The sequence below is a fragment of the Ursus arctos genome, unplaced genomic scaffold (assembly GCF_023065955.2).
Source record: "Ursus arctos isolate Adak ecotype North America unplaced genomic scaffold, UrsArc2.0 scaffold_1, whole genome shotgun sequence".
Taxonomy (NCBI): Eukaryota; Metazoa; Chordata; class Mammalia; order Carnivora; family Ursidae; genus Ursus; species Ursus arctos.
Genome location: NW_026622763.1, coordinates 51,055,809 through 51,078,052, shown reverse-complemented (window position 1 = coordinate 51,078,052; position 22,244 = coordinate 51,055,809). Strand labels below are relative to the sequence as shown.

General features: G+C 39.4%; 1 protein-coding gene across 1 annotated transcript in view; it reads right to left on the bottom strand.

Moving 5' to 3' along the window:
- Window positions 1-1,647: 1,647 nt before the first annotated feature.
- Window positions 1,648-22,244, bottom strand: part of LOC113250780 (plasma membrane ascorbate-dependent reductase CYBRD1) — a 33,866-nt gene continuing 13,269 nt past the window's right edge. The window contains exons 2-4 of the mRNA XM_026492571.4: window positions 19,393-19,601; window positions 6,090-6,244; window positions 1,648-5,552 (exon numbers count right to left, since the gene is read on the bottom strand). Of these exons, the coding sequence (XP_026348356.1) occupies window positions 5,255-5,552; window positions 6,090-6,244; window positions 19,393-19,601 (662 nt within the window). The 3' untranslated portion in view covers window positions 1,648-5,254. The remainder of the gene's footprint in view (window positions 5,553-6,089; window positions 6,245-19,392; window positions 19,602-22,244) is intronic.

The following is a 22,244-nucleotide window of genomic DNA, read 5'->3' as shown; positions in this document are numbered from 1 at the left end:
TTCCTCTCTACCACATAGGTATTTTCTCTTTACTACGTAGTTCTTGATTTCTTATCATTTCAGCCTGTTATGAACTATCATGGCCCTATCTCATGGCCCAGACCAGGGATTGTCAAGCCTTGGCCTATGGGACAAATGTGGCCTGCCACTGTTTTTATAAATAAAGCTTTATTGGAACATAGTCATACTCATTCATTTACTATTATCTGTGACCCCTTTTGGCTACAACAGCAGAGTTGAGTAGTTGCCACAGAAACCATGTGGTCCACAAAATCCATTTGGCTCTTCACAGTTTCCTGGTCCCTGATCTAGATCTCCTCAGGGCTCCTTTCTCTAGGTATTCATTTAACTTCTGTTCTTCCTGACTTAGTCTTGAACTATTTCCTATTCAAATTCCTAGAAGGGAGAGAACCAAAATCCTCTGAAATGCTCATTCCTCAATCTGAAATGAAACGAAAGAGGACATTTTCATTTCATACCAGGCCGCTTCACAGTGCCTTGACCGGCTATGGAGAGGCTGCATACAGGTGATGTCTCATCTCCCACTCTCATCCAATTAGCTGAGGAAACGCAGGTGATACGTAGTCAGTGAAACAGAGCTGTGTCGGGAAGGCTGGGCATGGTGGACAATGTAATTGTCCAGTACAACTGCAAATTAAATTAAACGAACTAATATATATAAAATTACATGTTAACGTGTTTGAGCCATATATTTATAAAGTATAAAAAGTACTTGCCAATTAAGATCAATTTGAAATAAAATACAGTACTCCTGAAATTAACAATATAAATCGATGACAAAATATGATGTAACATAAAAATTCAGTTCACACACAATATTATAGCTCTATTGCATAATAGTATATGTAATATTATGGTGTTATTATAGCTACACCAAATAAAATGCCATTAACATTTCTCAGGAGACAAAAAGTAGGTGAAAAAAAGGCTACATTGGGGTGCCTGGGTGGCACAGCGGTTAAGCATCTGCCTTCAGCTCAGGGCGTGATCCCGGCGTTGTGTGATCGAGCCCCACATCAGGCTCCTCCGCTATGAGCCTGCTTCTTCCTCTCCCACTCCCCCTGCTTGTGTTCCCTCTCTCACTGGCTGTCTCTATCTCTGTTGAATAAATAAATAAAATCTTTTAAAAAAAAAAGGCTACATGAGTGGTTAAATTAAGATTGGAGGAGTATTGGCACTACTTAGATGTGACTAATCCTTTCTCTTATTTGGAAAAAAAATCCAACAACTCATCCGTAATGAGTTATGTACTTTCTCAAGGATGAGTTACTGCAAACACAGAGTTCTGTGATAATCGGCTCTTTTAATAGGCCCTCCTTCCACGCTTTTCCAACTTAAACTGTACCTGCTTCGGTTGCCTAAACCTATGGCTCCCTTCTGCACGATAGTATGGCTCCGGTTCAGATCAAGCACAGAGGAGAATACCCTGGCAGTTTTAAAACAATCCTCTCATCCTCCCAGATGGTACTCAGAGTACACTTTATTAAAAAAATCTGACAGCATTTTCAATTAAAAAAACTTGAAAAATTTTTTTCTTTCCCCAAATAGACAAAAAAGCCATGGGACAGAAACTTTCAGAAGAATAACTACAACGTCCAGCCTGGACAAATGGTAAACACACACAAATAGCTTCCAAAATAACTTTTATTACTGTATAAAAACAAGTCAAGGGAAAACAGATGCATGTTTTTTCTACAACATCATAAAATATTTGGGCTACGTAATAATTTTTCCATAAGAAAGCAAATTTAAACACAGTCATCTTTTCCACTTAAAAGTTTTCAGGTATCTCCTAAGGCATAAAGAATAATAGTTTCTTTGCTCTATACTCTCCTATGTGCAGCTCTGAGACATAGCAGTTACAGTTTTCCCTCCGAGTTCTCTAAGAAAGGACATAACAAGATAAAAAATTCCATCACACGGCAACAAAATTAGCATAACACTTTACTTCTTTCTTTGAGCTTTTAGATCTGGCAGTTGTGGTCAACCGGTATGGTACTGCAATTTTCAGCTCAGCAGGGAAAAGAGCCTAATTAAAAACAAGACATTCTCTTTATTTTGTCCTTTAGAAAACAGAACCCACTTGTCAGTATTCCTGAAAAAGTCCAATTGCCTTCTTTGTCATTTGATTGTAAGGTCTGAGTTGCTGTTTCTAACCAGCACAGCTTAAATGAAACCACACAAGGCAAGGCAAGCGTTCTGGAGGGTGAATTCAGTCTGACACAGAAGCACAGGGAGCTGAACGCCTTTGAGAACATTAATTCAAAAAGCATATTCATTTGAGTTTCTCAATAAATCCTTCAGAGAAAAGGCTTTAGTGTTGATTTAGATGAGTGTTAAAATAAAGCTCCCCTCTCCCGCCACCCCTGAAATTAGATTATGGGGTAAGCCAAGCCAGACTACCTCTGCTGATGATATAAGCTATAATTATTTGGGAAGATTTCAATCACTGTTTTGGAAATGATACCTAAGGCTTTCTTCTCCCTTTTTCTTTTTGTGGACTTTTTAATGAGATATTTTGGGGAGAGATGGCTTTAGGTAGGAAATACCAGCTTTTGAAAGATAAAGGTACAATTACCCTTAGAATAAAAAGCCCATTAAAAGCAGAGTCTCAGAAAGGTTTTCTAGATATATTTTACTATGCATTGTTTTCATAAAGGTTGAGAAAGAAAGAAGTTCTTATAATATCCGTACGATTGCTCTCACATTAGCCCACAAGAGAGAGAAAATAAAGGGCTGAGATGATGGGTGCTCAAATACTTTGCAATGGAATAGAATATTCTCATGCCAAATCCGTAATTAACTTTTCACTAGTAACCTCTTCATTGGCCTTTGTAAAATGGAATGGCAGCTTCAATCATTGGTGCTGTCACTGACCCCTTTCCCCCCCAAAAACTCCTGGAATTTGGGGCACCTCTGTATAAAGAAACATCCATTTATCAAAAATGTGTTTGTGTGTGACAACGAAATTATTCTTTCTACTTCACACCAAAATTATAGCATGCTCTACCCGTATTGAATTTAATCGTGCCTATGTGCCAGGCATTGGGCTAGGCACTGGGCGTACTTATGACACCATTACCAATTTTGGAAATAGAATTAAATAGGAAGAAAAGAGTGTTTTGGCAAGGGAATCTTCAATGGTCAGCCATGAACCTTAACCGGTATGAGGGACTAAAACTCATATTCAGTCTATGGAGGTAATTACCACTTAACTTAAAAGGAACTCCACTAAGCACCAAAAAGGTTAAGTGTGTTTGGTGTAAACTGTAAGGTTTTTACCCACATTAAAAAGCTCCAGTTTAAAATCGCAGGGAAACCAAAAAACCCCAAATGAAAAGCCTCATTTCAGCATAGGCACTACTCTAGGGTTTCGTCTTTTTAACGATTTATTTATTTATTTTAGAGAGAGAGAGAGCCAGCACATGTACGTGCACATGAGTCGGGGGAGGGACAGGGGGAGAGAATCTTCAAGGAGACTCCCTGTTGAGCACGGAGCCCAAGGCAGGGCTCCATCCCGCGACCCATGAGATCACGACCTGAGCTGAAACCAAGAGTCAGACACTCAACCGACCGAGCCACCCAGGAGCCCCACTACTTTAGGTTTTAATTTAAGTCAGCCCGGAGATTAGACGCAGGTCTCCATGCACAAGAGAGGTCACCTCTGAGTCTCATTTCATACTGAGAACCCAAAGCTCCAGATATTCCCTAAAACTCCACCGACATCAGCAAGGACCTTGGCTATTGCCACTGGGAAGGGCAGACCACGAGGTGAGTCTCTCCTGTCTCCAAACCCAAAGCTATTCAGCAACTAAGATGCTGAAGACCAAAAACTGTAATCGATTAATCTTTAAAGTTACAGATGTTTTTGCCCAAACCTTTCTTTGTCACCAAGACACAATTTTAAGATCAAAAGGGCATCAAGGTGGGTCATGGCTTGCTGGCAGCGGCGGGGTGCGATGACCTATATCCAGGGATGGGTAGGCCTCTTTCCTTGGTTATTTGAGGAAGCTGCCTTGGAAGAGAGAGCGGAAGGTAAACTTTAACAACTCCACTGCACTCCAGCAATTGGGATTTATCCAAGAATGAGTCAGAGTAGCTACAAACTAGTATATAATAGAAACTGTAGCCGAGTGAAGTGGTGAGGGTCATGGAGCGAGGAGTCAGCCATGTGACAAATCTCAGTTCTACCACTAATGAGCTGTATGACCTTGGGGGAAGTTACTAACCTTTCTAAGCTTCAGATCTCCCAGCTGTCTAATGGAGATAATAATAATTCCTACAGCATAAAGTTTGAGGACTGAACGAGTTAATGTTTATAAAGTGCTTAGAATAGTGTCTGGCATGTAGTAAGTGCCATGTAAGTACTTTCTGCAATAAAAACAGAAATGGGAAAAAGTGCTCTTTGAGGGGTGGAGAGCAGTTTATGCTACGTAAGCTTTCAGGCATAGTCCATTCTAATTAGGTTTTGCAATCTGGGTTAGAATACACCAAACCCCGAGGAAGCCTTGGGACGAAGCTGAGTTTTGGAAAAACTTCCAGGTCTGACAAGAGAAAACCTCTTTGGCTACCTTTGGCTCAGTCACTGCTCCAAAACGCACTAATACAAACAAACCCTGGTCTCCAGGGCTAATCTGAGCCCAAACTCCTTGGGCAGTGAGCCGGGGGGCAGGCGTGGGGAGAAGGAAACCACTTTCCTAAATTTTTTCTGTACTCATTTTGTTATCTGTGTAGCATAAACCCTGCCCCAGATTTGATTCTAAAACTTTAGGACTGGATTCCCAGAATGAACAGGAAATAACTGCATGACAAGAGGCCAGAGAAGCTACCAACTGATGAAATTTACCAGCTGAGAGACATATTTTTGTTTTTGTTTTTGGTGGGTTTTTTTGGTTGTTTTGGGGGGGGGTTGGTGTTTGTTTTGTTTTGTTTTTGTGAGAGACATATTTTGATGATCTGTTCTATGCAAGGCACTGTGCTAAATGTTTTGGTCCTCAACAAGAAAGAGGTAACATAACTATTTGTACCTTCTATTATTTACACAGATCATGTCATTTCCAACTCAGGTAAGATCATAGGCCTCAATCAATACAAACTCTTCCAAGGAATCCTACTTTATGATTAAAATAAATATGGACTGCGGAGCTCAATCATCTTGGGGCTAAATAGGAGAAGCTAAACTGCAGAGTTGGTTTTTAAAAGTGAAGTAATATGGCCATATCTCTACAACATTTTACATGGTGGATCTCTGTCCAGCCTCATCAACGGTGACGTTTCTTTTCTTTGCTGCTGCTTCACTGTTTAATTTTGAATCTGATGTGTCCACATTGCTGAAGTTGACTGCTAAGCCTTCTGGTCCCTCTCGAGCACCCCCATTTGGCTGAAGCAGGACAGAATTTGGTTCTTTAGGACGTTGCCATTGTGGTCTGGTGACTATCCAAAAAATGAGCGCCCCATATACCACAATCAGGAGGCCAAGGGTATTTGTGAAAACGCCTTCTGGTGGGAATTTACTGTATCCAGAACTATTCCTACAAAAAAGAGAGAGTGTGTCCAATTACAAAGAGGGCAATATAACCACATGTCAAACAGTCTTGAATCGATCTGCTTAAAAATGCGCACTGGTACACCTTCTATGTAAATTCCCTTAAAGTTTGACATTAAGGAGAAATTTAAGTTATGTAAAATAACTCAATTGAAATAGTATCAAATTGTTAAAAATGATAAGTTTGAAAATAATCGAACACCGGGAACACCTATAGCACTAAAAAATTGGAAAAAGGATGATACAAAAATGTATGTACACCATAATCACAATTAATCTAAAAACATGCATATCAAAGAAATTAAAAGGGCATGCATAACTTCAATAGCTGTCCTGTAAGAGTGACACAATTTTTTGGACTTTTTGGTCCTTCTTCTAAGCATTATTAATGCTATATTACACGTGTAGTAGAATACATTTTTAATATTAAAAATTTTGTTACTTTAAATTACATTTTCCCGATGAATAAGTATTTAACATTTTGTAGCTCAAATATTATAATTAGGAAAACTATGCAACTTACAGGGCAAAGAGCAGTTTCTCAGTCACTCCCATAAGTACTGCCGCAATCACTGTTCCGAAGATGAGGAGCCCCGAATAAACATGCATGGGCATGACAAGCGCTCGGAGGGAAAGTGGAGCCCAAGGAAGCAGGAAGATGAAGACCCCTAGGACAAGCTGAACATTGACAAGTACAAAGGTTATCACTCAATTTTCAGCTTTAACTAATTTTAAAATTATTATTATAAAAGCAATTATGTGCAAAAGGGAAAACCTTCCTACAGAACCAAGGGCATAAGACGAAAAGTACATTTCCACGCTCCAGTTCTACTACTCAAAAGCAACACCTGTTACCACTTTCTCAAGTATCCTTCCAGAAAATCTCTATGCCTATGGAAGCATGTGTGTGTGTGTAAAGAGAGAGAGAGAGAGACTTTTGTAAGTATGGGTGGCATCTTACTATACATACTTGTTTTGTGTTCTGCTTTTTTCCCTTCATAGTATATCTTGGAGATCTTTTCATGTCAACACATGTGTATCTAGTTTATTCTTTTTAATGGCTACTGTTCTAGTAATTTACTCCATTCTCTCTCTATGGATGTTCCTGTTTCTAGTTTTTTCCGATCACTAACAAAGCTGCAGTGAACATTCTGGTACCTTCTTATTTGTTTTTATCTATTCCCTTAAGGTTGCGAAATAGAAGAGGAAATAAAAGATTTTCAAGTAACTAAAACCAAACACAAGAGGACACATTTAGTCAGTTCAACCTCAAACTCTGTACCAAGAAGATGACAATTTTGTTTTATGAGGAATAAAATAATTCTGCAAAGAGGTTATCTCCATTTCCTTGACAATCAAATCCCTGGCGGGATGCTTCTCTGCAGAGGATAGCAAGATTCCTATGGAACTGAAGTCTGGTGACACTTCCAGTTCGTTTTGTTTTGTTGCCCCACAGCCCTTCCCCATTAACTATTCTTTTCTCCTCAGGAGAATGAAGACAACTGTTGAGCTACTGAATTTAAAGGGGGTTTTCTCAGGTACCTACTTTGGACTTACCACCCAAACAAGGAGAAACCCAACATCACTGTTCATCTTTCCAGACTGAGCTCACAGGACTAATGGGGGACACCAGGAGAATGAAGACAGGAAGGGTCTGAGACCCTAAAACACACTGAGAATCAGCTTCTGGGACACTGTAATGAATGCATTCGGTAGGCTGGTGAGCGTATTTTATCATCGACTTAAGGCCACAAATACCTGAATGTATGAGAAGCGATACAGAGGGTCCCCTTTGGTGGTTCAGAATGTTGCTAATTCTCCTTCAGTGACGTTTAGTGATCTTATTAGTAGCAAAGGCCAAGCATCCTGATGTACAGGTTGAGTTTTCTCCATGAAAAGGGGACTCAGGTAAGTGGCCACCAAGGACTTAACGCATCTACATTTCTGTGAGTAAAGTCACCACATCTTTTCTGCGACTTGCCCACGGAAATATGTATCTTCCATATTTTTGTTCTCCTGACTCTTAATTCCTAAGATTCTGTTTCCTCTTATTTCTTTCAGGATTTATCATGTGTGCCTCTTGTAATCCTGTAGGGCTCAATGATCAAAGCAGGTGGGGTGCCAGAAACTGGCTTACAGGACCCCAGGCGATTTAACTCCCCCTTAAATGTTACTTTCACCATTAAAAAAAATTTTTTTTTGGCAAAAGAAAGTTACTTTTAAGAGGCAAGGAAAAAAATTGCAGAATGCTTAACTTTGATTAAAAGTGTTCCAAATGGTGGAAATTTATATTAACTTACAAAAATTTGTAATTTATAATAATCATTCTTTATTTCCTCTTTACTATCTTAGCCTTACCATCTTACAAGTAGTATGGTAGCTTGAACCCTAGTGGACTGAAACAAAATCCCTTTGTCCTTTTAAGTCAGTGGTTCTTGAAGTGTTGTTCATAGAAGACATGCAACAGAAACACTTGTGCCTTTCTTTAAAGAGATCCCTGGGACACATCCAGAGCTGCTAAATCAGAACTTGTGGGAGTCGGGCCCAGGAATCTGCATTTTAACTGAATACCCAGGTGATTCTTAATACATGTCAAAGTCTGAAGATCACTGCTTTTAATTCACTTAAATTGTTTCAGAGATATGGGTTAACTGCAGTCTGGAAACTCCCTAAAAGTGAAGGTAGTGGAATCATCCATTACCTTCAGTTTCAAACGTGTATTAAGTGTCAACTATGGGCAAACAAAGTGCTCCAGTATGTAGAAACCATCACCTACAGAAAGTTGTTCTTCACCACAATGGAGTTTTTAAGAGAGATAAAGAAGAATAAAATCTCATTAAAAAATTATTATTGAGATAGTAAAGTGAAAGTGTAGTATGATCCTAATTATACATAAAATTTTTAAAATGCATATTCATAGGCATAATAAAAGCCTAAAGGAAATAAGCCAAAATATAATGATACCTACAGATTATGGCATTATCAATGATTTTTCTTTTTTTCTGTATTTTATAATTTTTAAAGTTAATGTATATTACTTTTATAATTGGAAATAGACAATAAAAGTTTACTTAAGATCCCACACTAAATACCTGGACATTCTCAGTTAATTATTAATTATTATCTGCTCACTTACAAACATATTTTACTACTCCAGTTTTATCTCACTTTATGAAACAAATGAGTTTAAAAATAAAGACATGTGTGAACTTTGAGACCTAACAAAAGCTTTTATTTGCAAACATCATTAATGAGACCAGGAAATATCTGCCTAGCTAGCTTTTGTATTTGGTATGATTTCCTTTTTCTTTTTTTAACCGCAGAGGTGGATTTAATGAGCAATCAAGTGATTTACAGATTATTATATGAAGGTCCTCTCCATTTTTCTGCGATTTTATATACATTTAAAGCACATACTGCTGGGCCCCATCCCTAAAGTTTCTGATTCAGCAGGTCTGGAATGGAACTTAAGAATCTGTATTTCTAATTTCCCTGGTGATGTTAATAATGCTGCTCTAGGGACCACATTTGAGAAGCCGTCTTGGGCCATTTCCAAGTTGCATTCTTCAAATGTAAAAGCATGTTTCTTCCAGGGATTAAACATCTAATCAGCACCAACTAGAATATGTCTGCAGTTTTTATAAAGAGCGACGACACACAAATTGAACACTACATTCCTGCCAATATCCCACATCTCCTTGCTGCACTGTCTTGCATCACAACTACCTGGTGATACGCCAGCACTGGCTCAGACATCTTCAGGACCACCTCTGGTCTTCTAGGTACCACTAGAGTAAAATCATACTGCCACGGACATCACTGTAAATCATGGTTATGATGCTCACAGTTATGAGCACTTCGACACTGCTCAACAATCCTTCCATTGTCCAATTTCTCAGCTGGTCCTCCACGTCCCCTCTTCCTCAAACTACTCGCTGTCCTGTGTGCCTTCTGTTAGCAGATGATTTTATTACCACCTCGTGGGAAAGACAGAGTCTCACTTTTCTGCCACCGAATCAAACAAACCAAAAAAGCACCCCAAGTTGACAATTCCCTCCTTTCTTCAATTACAACAGAGTTGCTGTTCAATTTCCCAGGTGGGCTCTGCAACCTGCTTCCTGAAGACATAGCTATAGATTCACTCCAGCGTTTACAACCTCTCCTTCTCTATTGGGGCCATCCTGGGAGCATTTTAACATGCTGGAGCTTCTCACCATGAAAAGAAGTAAAAGAAAACCCCAACCAAACACCTGCCTTGACTCCCATACCTGTCCACTTACCATCCTTTTTGATCCTTGCCTTCGTATCCAAACCTCTGGACTGAGTTGCCTATTTTTCACCTTCTACTCCTTCTTCAATCCACTGAAATCTGGATTCTGCCCCCCAAGAAAATTGCTCTCCAGAGTCATCAGTGACTTCCAGGGCACTTAATCCAAAGGACAGTTTTCAGACCTTATTTTCCTTGACTTCTTACAGCATCCAACACTCCTCAAGACCTCCGCTTCCCCTCTAATGTTCCCTTTCTCATCGCCCCACTTGCTCAAGCCTGCAAGCGACTTTCATCCCTTTACCACTGACTTTCCCAATCTCGTTAATTCCACCTTTGAACTATCTTTAGAAACTATGCACTTGGCTCACTGCTACTGCTATACCCGAGGCCACCGTCGTTTCTCATTGGAACCTCTGTAAATGCTTTCAAGCTAGTCTATCTACCTGTACTCCTGTCCAGCTTCCAATTCATCTTCCATTCTTCACTCCAGGTAGCCTGACCTCCCTGTTTCCCAAACAATGCAAACTTTTACCCACATACTACCCCATTCCCCTATAATACGTCCCCCCTTTCACCACCAACCTCATGACTTCAGGTTTTGGTCTGACTTCCTTTATCCCCTATACCATACGAAAGCTCTCCCAGAACACTCCATAGCCACCTTATCTACCAAATACTGAGAGACCAGTCTCCCTTGTAAGTTACATGAGGACAGAAAGCATGTTTCTTTGGACCCATGCTTGTCTTGTGAACAATGCATCCCCTACAGCCTAGCGAGGAATCTAATACACAATAGGTATTTAGCTTTGTTGAATAAGTGGATGGACTCATGAACAAAATTTTGTTGACATAAAATGTATGTTCTCAACCATGAAGGTGCCTAGGATCCACAGCAGAAATAAAATAAAAAATGCCATCTTCAGGGGCGCCTGGGTGGCAAAGCGGTTGAGCGTCTGCCTTCGGCTCAGGGCGTGATCCCGGCGTTATGGGATCGCGCCCCACATCAGGCTCCTCCGCTATGAGCCTGCTTCTTCCTCTCCCACTCCCCCTGCTTGTGTTCCCTCTCTCGCTGGCTGTCTCTATCTCTGTCAAATAAATAAATAAAATCTTAAAAAAAAAAAAATGCCATCTTCAGATTGTAAAGGAGGCTTCCACAAGACTTATACTTCTAACAACAATAGCTGACCTGTGCCCTTCTAGTATGTTAAGCCCTAGGCTGAGCGTTTCCGTGCATTATTTGGCTTTGTTTATGATGTTGTGAAGGATGTATCAAAACCCTTCATTTGTAGGTGAGCAAACTAAGTTCAGAAAGGTTCAGTAATTTGTCTTAAGGTCACCAGCAACAAGCAGATGAACCTGATTCAAACTGAGGTCTCCCTGAATGCAAATCCCATGTTCTTAAACACTACTTGCTCTCTGGACCTGCGCGAGAAAAAAGCGAGGGGTCAGATTTCCTTCTGCTAACAAAAGTCATAAAGTTGTGAAATGACCTTTCTGAGAAGCCTAGTTAGCACACAAATAAAACAACAAAAGATAAGAATTTGAGTATTTCAGAGAGCAAAAGAGAATCTTGAGACATTTAAAAATGTTTTTAATTCATCCAAGTTTAATATTAGAAAAATCTACTGATATAATTAACTATATTAACAAATTAAAGAGGACAAGCTTTTAATTAATCTCAAACAGCATGCTTCTGAACCCCCAGAAGGGCCTGTGAGCACACGTCACTGGGCCCCTCACCCAGAGTTTCTGATCTAGCCATTCTGGAGTAGAATCTGAGAGTATGGTTTGTTTTGACCTCAGGAGAAGGGAAGAGCTCACCAAAAAGTTACCAAAACGAAATAAAAAATCATAGCCTTAAAGGAAAAGATTAATTTGTTTCATTAAATTGAGAATTTCCATTTATCAGAAAATACCAACAAAGAGAAAATAAAAGCTTCAAACTGGAAGATATATATATAAGCAATACGTATAAATGAAAAGGAATCTGACACAGAACTCCTACATATCTTCAAGAAAAAAAACCCTCATTTTTCAAGTGGACAAAATATATGAACAGGTATTTCTGAGAAGAGAAACATGAGTAATCAGTAAAATAAACATTAAAACCACAAGAAGACATCATTTTATACCCACTAGTTTGGCAATCATTAAAAAGTTTGAAGAGGATGTGTGTTGGGAAGGATGTGCCTTACGGGAACTCTTAAATGCTGCTGGCAGGGACACACTGGGATCAACCAATCTGGAAAACAATTTGGCATTTCTTTTTTAGGCTGAGCATATAATTCCACTCGTAAGTATACGTCCCGAGTAATCTTTGCATATGAGGGCGAGGAAATGTGTACATAAATGTTCAATATAGCATTGCTCGTAACTGAAAACAACTGAAAATAGCCCAAATGTCTAATAGCAGGAGAATGGGTAAGTAAATTCATGATATATTTGTGCAATGGGATACAGAAGTAAAAATGAATACAGCTACAGGAATCAATATAGTTGATTGAGTAGAATGAACAAAAAATTGCAAAAGAATACAAATATTATAAGACTATTTTTTTAAACAGTAAAAAAGCAAAACTAAACAACATATTGTTTGGGGATTCACAGTATGCAGTAAAATTATAAAGAAAAACAGGGAATGAGAGAAAAACTTCCAGAGAATGGTTACCACTAAGGGTTGGAGTAGGTAGAGAGAAATGGGATCAAACTAGGAGTGGGTAGGGGTTCTAGGCTTTCTGAATTAGGCTAGATGGTGGAATCATAGCAATTAATTTTATCATAATCTGTAACTTCTAAATACATACAATAGGGCTTTTTAAATTGCGAACCCCAAAGAGCTTTTATTTATATGGGTTACATCTATTGATATTTATCATATTAGAAATTAAAGCTGAAACTTCTAAAAATACTTATTCATTTAACAAGGATAATAAATTCTCTACATATTTACAATAAACAATATGTCTTATGGAAAAATAACTATATTATGTGAAACAAAAAATAGTGAGCCGAGTGGCATGTTTGCAAATCATTTTAAGGTCTGATTCAATAGTGGATAATTAGATTCCTCTATTTGTCTCGGCATTCAGTCTTACGGGATATCACATATAATGCAGCCTCCGGAAAAGTCCCCTGAACACTTTTGAGAAACTGAGACAAAGACAAATACCATCTTAGTATTATGAAAAGAGCTTTGAACAGAAAGACCACCTGAAAAATCTTGGTTACCCCCGCCCCACCCCCCACCCATGCCCAGGGTTCCCTGGACCAGACTATGAGAACTACTCTAAGAGGATGCCTTGAAAGCAGAGAGAAGGAACTCCTCGGAGAGATGAAAAGAAAGAACAAGAAAGTATGTATCAGCAAAATTTGGGGGAAGATTGTCATAAAGAAATTTCAGATTAATTTCCTCTTCAAAAGAGTAAATAAAGGATCTCTGCTTTGCCGGGGAACCATTCCTGTGATTCTGTTTTCGGGGCCGTGGAACCCGGCAGGGGCAGGCAGCAGATTGATGATCCCGATTGGTCCACCCCCTGTCCGAGCGCCTCAGTCAAAAGAACACCTGACGGACAAGCGGACCCAAACACATTTTTACAGTTTCATCTATGGACTCAGGAAAGGTGGGCCCTCCCTTTTTGGGGGCAGGCTCAAGATCTCAGGAGCCACCTCTCTCCGTCCTGGCAACAGGCTGAGGGAAGCAGAGGTCCCACGCAGACAACACAGCCCGGTGAGAGAGAGCACAGCTTGGACCTCCGACAGCTGTTACTGTTTAAAATGCCCCAGAGGCTGGATGTCGCAAGGCGAAAAGAATTCTACACTTGAAATGCTTCACAATCCATAAGTAAACTTGAGGAAGGAGGAAGACCTTTCAGCCTTTTCTGGTTGTAGCCTTTGCCGCTTGCCTCCCTCTTTCCTGTATTTACAGAAACCACCTGGACACTGGCTTCCCCGGGCAGCTAAAGCCTGACGCGGGAGCGAAGCCAACCCCGAGCAGCGCTGCGGTGAGGATCCGAACTTGGCAATCTCTCCCGCACTCCTCATACTCTGTGGTAGGCTCGTTTCTTGAAGCGTCTTACGTGGGGGCGGGAAGTGCCAACCAACCTCACCGACTCGGGGAACGCCCGCACGATTTAGACTCGGGGCCTGAGGTGCAGGCAGTCGGGGCGTGGAAGCCGGCAGCCAGACCCCCGCGGGGGCCGCCGGGGGCGGGGGGGGGGGAGCGGGACTTCCTGTTCGCCAGCCCGACGGGCAGCTGCAAGAGCCTACGCCCACGGCTCGTCTTGATTCACAGAAACCGCTTCCCCTTTGTGCTTTCGACTGAAGAAATCGGACAGAAGCATGTCTCTGTCGAAGCCTGTTTTTGTGGCTCATGAATTTTTACAACTAAGAATATGGAGGCAGGAATCTTTGTAAATCATAACAAGGAGAGAGCGTAGCTCCTATCAAAAGCGAAGAAAGCAAGCTTAGAATTGGTTTCTTTCCTCTGGGAAAAGAAATGTTCTTTCATGTAATTACTTCCTGAGCACACCTGGGCGATCGGTTCTGTCACTTCTATGGAGAAGGCATGCATATAACTTGAAAACAGCCTTTATGCAACAAAGGAGTAAAGCTGGAATGTAGTCCTCTCTCCCAGACGGGAAACTGTCCACCTGCTTCCTGAAACCACAGGCACCAAGCACAAAATGAGCCCTCACCACTGTGGTGAGGGGGCGCCCATTTGTTTGTTTAGTTTTAAAAACTATGTAGGGACGCCTGGGTGGCTCAGTTGGTTAAGCGTCTGCCTTCGGCTAAGGTCATGATCCTGGGTCCTGGGATCGAGCCCCACGTCTTGGTCCCCTGCTCAGCGGGGAGCCTGCTTCTCCCTCTGCCCTTCTCCCAACTTGTGCTCTCTCTCTCAAATAAATAAAATATTAAAAAAAACATGTATATATGATTTTTATGTAACATATGATTTACTTATATTTAAAACTAAAGAGCTGCATGTTTAAGCAAGTCAAACAAGATAAATTTATTTATTTTTATTTTTTAATTTTTTAAAAGATTTTATTTATTTATTTGAGACAGATGGGGGCAGAGGGAGAGGGAGAAGAAGGCTCCCCGCTGAGCAGGGAGCCCGATGTAGGGCTTGATCCCAGGACCCTGAGATCATGACCCCAGCCAAAGGCAGAGGCTTAACTGACTGAGCCACCCTGGTGCCCCCAAACAAGATATATTTAAAAATAACCCCCACCAATCCTATCCACTCCCACAATGGTAGTAGTTTGGTATATTCTCCCACATTTTTCTTTACATGTCAACACATACATGCTTTTTTTTCTTTCTCTCTTTCCTTTTTTTTAAATGACATTTTACTATACATATTACTGTTTAGTATTTTTTACACTGAAGAACATATCATGATTTCATTCTTGGTCAGTAGACACAGCTACATGCCTTGTAATAGCTTTATAATATCCACCATCGATTTACCACAGATTATTTAACCATTCCCTATTGATGAACATTTACGTTGCTTCCCGTTTCCTGCCTGCACACAACAGTGCCACACTAAAAATCCTTTTTAGAGTTCCTTATGTTACAGTATTTTATTTCTGCTTTCTCTGAATGTGGGGATGCTAGGTTAAAGAGTAACCCATATTTTTAAAAATTTTAGCAGATATTAACAAACTACTTCCCTAAAATCTGGTAACAATGCATTTTCCTACCAGCAGTGGAAAAGCAGAAGTGGAAAGCACCCTTTACCTCACACCCTTGGCAGCAAAGAACATCACCACTGTTGTTGTGTTAGTCTTGTGGGGGGAAATGACACTTTATTGTTGTCCTCACTTCTTAGGTTAGACATTTATCATATGCTTATTGGTGATTTAAATTTTTCTTCTTTGACCTGCCTATTCAAATTTTCTGTTTATTTTTCTATGAGGTTGCCTTTTTATCACTAATTTTTAGAAGTTGTTCTATATATTAAATGCATTAACCCTTAACACATGACATGATTATTCCCCATATCCCCTTGTGCAGTTTCTGTTGACTTTGGTATCTTTTGTCCCATACAATTTTTAAAAAAATTTTATGTAATCAAATGTCTTTCTTTTCCTTTATGACTTGTGATTTCTTGTCAACCTTATGGACTCCCCAACCTCAGACTATATGCTTCTTAATTTTTCTTTTTCTCTTTTCATTGGCTTTGTTTTTTAATATTTAGAACTTTAATCTAGCTAGAATCTTTTTTCTTTTGTGTTATATACAGAGTCCTTTTGCTTATTTATTTGGTTTCTTCCGAATGGATAACCAATTAGGACGATAACATTTATTAAATAAGCATTCTTTCCTCACTAAACTGAAATACCATAGTGTCATAGAAAAAGTTCTTGTACGTACTTGGACTGTTTCTGTCCTCTCTATTCTTTCCATGACTATATTCTGTTTACTTTTGTGTTAATAACCTGTTTTGCGTAAGGCAGGTCTCCGTTCGTTTCTTTTTCAAAATTTTTCTGATTATCCTTGGATACTTGCTCTGCAAGTTTAAGACTCCCATTGGGCTTAAAATTAGAATTACATTAAACATAAATATGGTTGAAGAGGGAAAGATATTAATTTCTCTCTTTTAGTAACATGGTATCTCTCTAATTATCTCATTTTTCTCAGTAAGATTTTATAGTATTTTACATATTCTACATATAGATTTTACACCTTCATTGTTCAATTTATTCCTAGGTATTTTATAATTTTATATCCACATTATAAATGAATTCTACTTCTTATTCTAAGTGGTTATTTCTGGTTTAGGAAAAAGTTACTGAGTTATGAATGGCTAGCTTATGTCCAGCGACCTTTCCAAATGCTCTTATTACTCTAGCCATCTCTTAGGTTACTAGACATACATTACATGATCTGTAAACCAAAAAAAGGTCACAAATTCTCTATTATTTATACAGATTTTTCCATTATCTTGTAGCTAACACCTCTAAAATAAAGTTGAATGACAAAGGTAGCAAGCATCAATGTCTTATATTAATTTAATAGTAATGTCTTCTTTAGTATTTCACAGTTTAAGCTGGCTTTTGCTGGTGGATGTTATTCAAGGTGTTTATTATCATCAGAGCCGCTATCTTAAGTGTGGAAGTATGTAATGCACAATGGGACCACATCTAAGAGGAGTTTGAGTTCTCCCAGTGTACTGGAAGAGTCGAAAGTACCTGTTTCTAGAAGGTCAAAGATATAAAACAGTAAGGACCCCAATGCCTTTTTTAGTGATAGATTTCAAACAACTTTACCAATTTTGTCTAATATTATTGGCCTCTTTAGGTTTTCTAATTACTCTTGGATCAAATCTGGTAGTTTATATTTGGCAAGAAAATAGTCCTTTTTTTTCCTTAAGATTTTTAAGTATATTACCATATATTAAAATTGAATAATCTGTCCTAATTTCAAAATATTATTTGTATCTATGATTATGTTTCTTTCTTATTCTGAAAGTTGTATATTTTGTTTTTTCTCAGTCAGGTTTGCAATGGTTTATCTATTTTATTTTTTTAAAGACCAGCTTTTCATTTCATTTATAATTTCTTCTATTTTTTATTCATAGTTGTGAATCATGCCATCCCCTACACCTCCAAAGATATCCACACCCTAATCCCTGGAAGCTATGAATATGTTATGTTACATGGCAAAAGACACTTTGTAAATGTAATTAGTTTATGGATCTTATGACTGGGAGATAAACTGGATTATCTGGACAGCTCTATATAACCACATGACTCAGTAAAGTATTTTATCTAGTCTGTTTTAATTATTGCACTCAGAACCACAGAACCCTCTCCCAGGGAAGCTGCATAGCTTTTGGGTGGTTTCCATTCTGTTCCTCAGAGATACACCCTCCAGCTGAGGATGTATCAAAGGCTAGCTGAGTGACCCCGGGGACATCGTGGGAACAGCAGGAAGCCAAGGGGGTCCCCCAAGCAACTGGCAGCATCTCAATGGCCTCTGCTCTTGCCATCCTACTCTCTGAGCAGGGAGGACCCACCAGCTGCTGGGGGAGAAAAACCTGCCTCCCGGACGAGAACACTGAGGGAAAAATCAACCTTGAAGACAGGAGGTCTGAGCTAGGCGCAGCTATTCAATTTGAGATATTTTTCTTGTTCCTTCTTATCAATAAGATCATGTTTGATCCAGGGTTTTCTCTGTGCTCCCTCCTGTATGGCCCCTCTCCATTCTCTAATCCCTACCTCCAGTCATGGTAATGCAAACTTAAAAAATCAATAGTGTCCAAACATACATTAACTTTTATTTAATTAAAATTTGAGAATGGTTAAGGCTTTAAAAACCTTTCTTTAAAAAGAAAAATGACAGACACCTGGTAAGAGGTCTTTCTCTAAGAGGTCATACATTCATATATTTTAATACATGCCTTGTTGGGGGCAGGGATGCCTGGGTGGTGCAGTTGGCTGAGACTCAGACTCTTGGTTCCGGCTCAAGTCGTGATCTCAATGTCGTGATCTCAATGTCGTGAGATCAAGCCCCATGTCAAGCTCTGTGCTCAGCATGGAGTCTGCTTAAGATTCTCTCTCCTTGGGGCACCTGGGTGGCACAGCGGTTAAGCGTCTGCCTTCAGCTCAGGGCGTCATCCCGGCGTTATGGGATCGAGCCCCACATCAGGCTCTTCTGCTATGAACCTGCTTCTTCCTCTCCCACTCCCCCTGCTTGTGTTCCCTCTCTCGCTGGCTGTCTCTATCTCTGTCGAATAAATAAATACAATCTTTAAAAAAAAAAAAAAAAGATTCTCTCTCCTTTTTCTTCTGCCTCCCCCCACCCCATGCTTTTTTTCTCTCTCTCTCAAATAAATAAATCTTAAAAAAAAAAAAAAAAAAGCTATGCCTTGGGGTTTTGTGGATTCACTCCAGGTTCTTCTCCTATATTTACAGAAAGCTTAAGTTTACATTGATATCCCAATTAAGTAGCTGGATATATACTGTACTAAGCAAGGGAAATGAACTGACATAGTTGACAAAGATTCTTCAACAAAGTGGTTACCACCATAAAGACTTTTAAAATTAACCTTTTACTTCAGTGACCCCACAGCCAAATCCCTATCACACTCCATTAAACACTTATGTTTAAATACAGTGCTCTCAAAAGCATGTGTTTTTACTAAGTGAAGAAAGGAGAAAACTAATCACTGAGCCTTCAAAATCTAACAAAGAAGTAAAATTCATGTCTTCATTCATAAAGTCAGAATATAGAAGTGACAGAGAATATGGGGAAGAAATCTGTAGCTCTTGCCTATGCTTGTTTATTTAGCACCTGGAACTGCACATGGCAGTCTCCCTACATAGATATGTCCCTGTCTAAAATCTCACACTCAAGCTTCAAGACCGGGAATTCTACAGGTCTGCTGGCCCCCCAGGGAAGAATACCGACCATGGAAACAAAATGGAGCAGAGCCTCATGGGGGAATGAAAAGGAGCTTATCAAGAACTATGAATGCACAGAAAACATCTATGGTATCTGAACCGTTTTACTTTTTATAACGTGTTTATAAATACACCGAGACACTGACCTGTAGGATGTAGAGTATGACAACCGTCAGTCCAACCCAGCTGTGTAGACTGTACATGTTGGGGATACTCAAGGCATTGTGGAAATCAAAAACGGACACCAGAGAGATAATTACGAGAATGGCAGCAACAGTGTGCAACCCGGCATGGATGGATTTCATCAGGAGCTTGCTGCATTTCCAGGTCCACGGCAGTCTGTATACGATGATAGCTAGAAAGAGACGGAAGGGGACAGAATGTGGTGTTGTTATTTTTAATCAACATAAGTTGAATGCTTTGAAGCACTGAATACTCCCTTCCATGAAACCCTTTTCACTTGGCTTCTGCTTCTCCCCTTGTCCCTTCGCCTCACCAGTTCCTTCTTGGGCTCGTTTGCCAGCATCTTCTTTACTCCCAACTTATTAACAAACCCTGGTGGCTCTCAGGCTCAGTTCTAAGACTTTTTCTCTGTGGGTGACCTCACTCACTCTTTCACTGAGATGCCACCTACATGGCAGGGACTCCAAAATTCCTATCTCCAGCCCAGAACTGTCTTCTGAACTCCAGACCCACATAATTCAACAGCTTCTTGACATCTCTATATATATGTGTCCAAATATCTCAAGCTCAGCAAATCCAAAACTAAATTATTAATCTTATCATCTGTTTTGTGTGTGTGTGTGTGTCTTAGTTTGATAAGAAAAGACAGACTAAGGAATAGAAAAATATGCACCAAGATTTAAATAGACAAAAGAGTATATCTCAGTATTTTACCAAAAAGTATATCCAAAAAGAGAACTTAAGCAAAATATCAACTTCATTAGTCAACAGAGAAATGCAAATTAAAATCAAATGACAATATGTCTATCATATATCTGAATGGCTAAACATGAAGAATACCAAATATTGGAGAGGATGTAAAGCAATCAGAGCTCTCATGTTCTACAACAGGAGATTAAATGAGAACACACACTCTGGAAAACCAGCAGTATTTATTCAAGCTAAAATTGTGTATAACTTATGATCCAGCAATTCTACTCCTGGGTATATGCTCCAAAGGAATATGTACATATGTTCACCAAAGACATGCACTAGAATATTATTAGCAGCACCATTTGTAGGCGCCAAAAACTAGAAACTCCCCAAATGCCCATCATTAATAGTATGAATAAATAAATTGTGACATATTCACACCATAGAATAATATACAACAAAGAGAATGAATAATCTATAACTAGAACTTCACCCAATAATATGGATCAACCTATAATGTCAAGGCCAAGAAACGAGGCATAAACAAGTATATACTGTATGGATTCAATTTATACGAAGTACAAAAACAAGTAAAACTCATCTCTGCAATAAGAAAAGTCAGGATACTGGTTGCCTTTGTGAGGAAAGGGGATAGTAACTAGAAAGGAAGATACAAGGGATTTCTAGCTTCTTGCTAATATTCTGTTTCTCAATTTGGGTGCTGGTTACATAGGTATTCACCGAGGGATGATTCATCAAGCTATACATTATATGTACGCTTTTTTGCATGTAGATTAAACTTCAACAAAAACATTTTTGAATGCATTTTTTAAAAAGTGTCCTGGTTTAAGCAACAGATTATATGGTCACCTTAATCAGCATGCAATTAATTTTTGTCCTGAAGACAATATCCTGCCGCTACAGACCCTTATTCCCACCCTTCTGGTTCACGTCAGGGAAAATTTAGAGATCTGAAAATGTATGGCAGGTTGAAAAAGTTTGAAGAATATTTCCTTGGAAGATGGATTCCATTATATCAGCAGAGTATCCTGTATATTGTTTAGTTTCAATAAGAAAAAAAAAGCACATTCCCACTAAAGACATTTATGATTTGAATATATAGAACTTCATAGGATCACAAAAATGTATGAGATTATCTAATCCATTCTCAGGCAGAAACACACATAAACCTACAGAGACAGATGTGAATTCAGCCTCTTTAAAGCTTCCAGCATAAGATGTCAATATTCCTATCCTTTGGTTCCACTCCACAACACTTGACAGCCCTCACCATTAATACAGTATTCTTTTCATCTAATCTAAAGTCTGAAGGATTGCTACTTACTAATTTTAGTGCATATATGGGTATCTTATAAATATGATTGGTTATATTTCCTCGAAGACATGGAGACTTTTCAGATCATCATTTCGGTATTCAGTGAATCTTTTCAAGCCATTTAGTGCAACCTGGTAGACCAGTGGATCCTTAGACCAGGTTATACCACTTGACCCTTGAGCAAAGTTAGGGGTAATGCCCCCCCCCCACACACACAGTTGGAAATCTGCATATAACTTTTGACTCCCCCAAAACTTAACTACTCATAGCCTCTGTTGACTGGAAACCTCATAAACGGTTGATTAACACATATTTTGTATGTTACATGTATTATATACTGTATTCTTAGAATGAACTAAGCTAGAGAAAAGAAAATGTTAAGAAAATCGTAAGGAAAAAACACATAAGTACTGTAGAATGTGTTTATCGAAAAAAATCCACCTGTAAGTGGACCCTGTACTACAGTTCAGACCCGTGCTCTTCCAGAGTCAACTGGAACTTTTTTTTAAGATTGTATTTATTTATTTGAGAGGCAGAGAGAGATAGAGAGAGCACGCATGAGCAGGGGAGAGGGGAAGGGCAGGGGTAGAGGAAGAAGTGGACTCCCCACTGAGCAGGGAGCCTGACATGAGGTTTGACCCTAGAACTCTGAGATCATGACCTGAGCCAAAGGCAGATCCTTAACGAACTGAGCCACCCAGGTGCCCCTGTAGTTTTAAAAGCTAGTTCAAAGTCCCTTCTCATCCCTACTTCATCCTCTCTGAGGGCAGGATTGTGTTTTGCTGT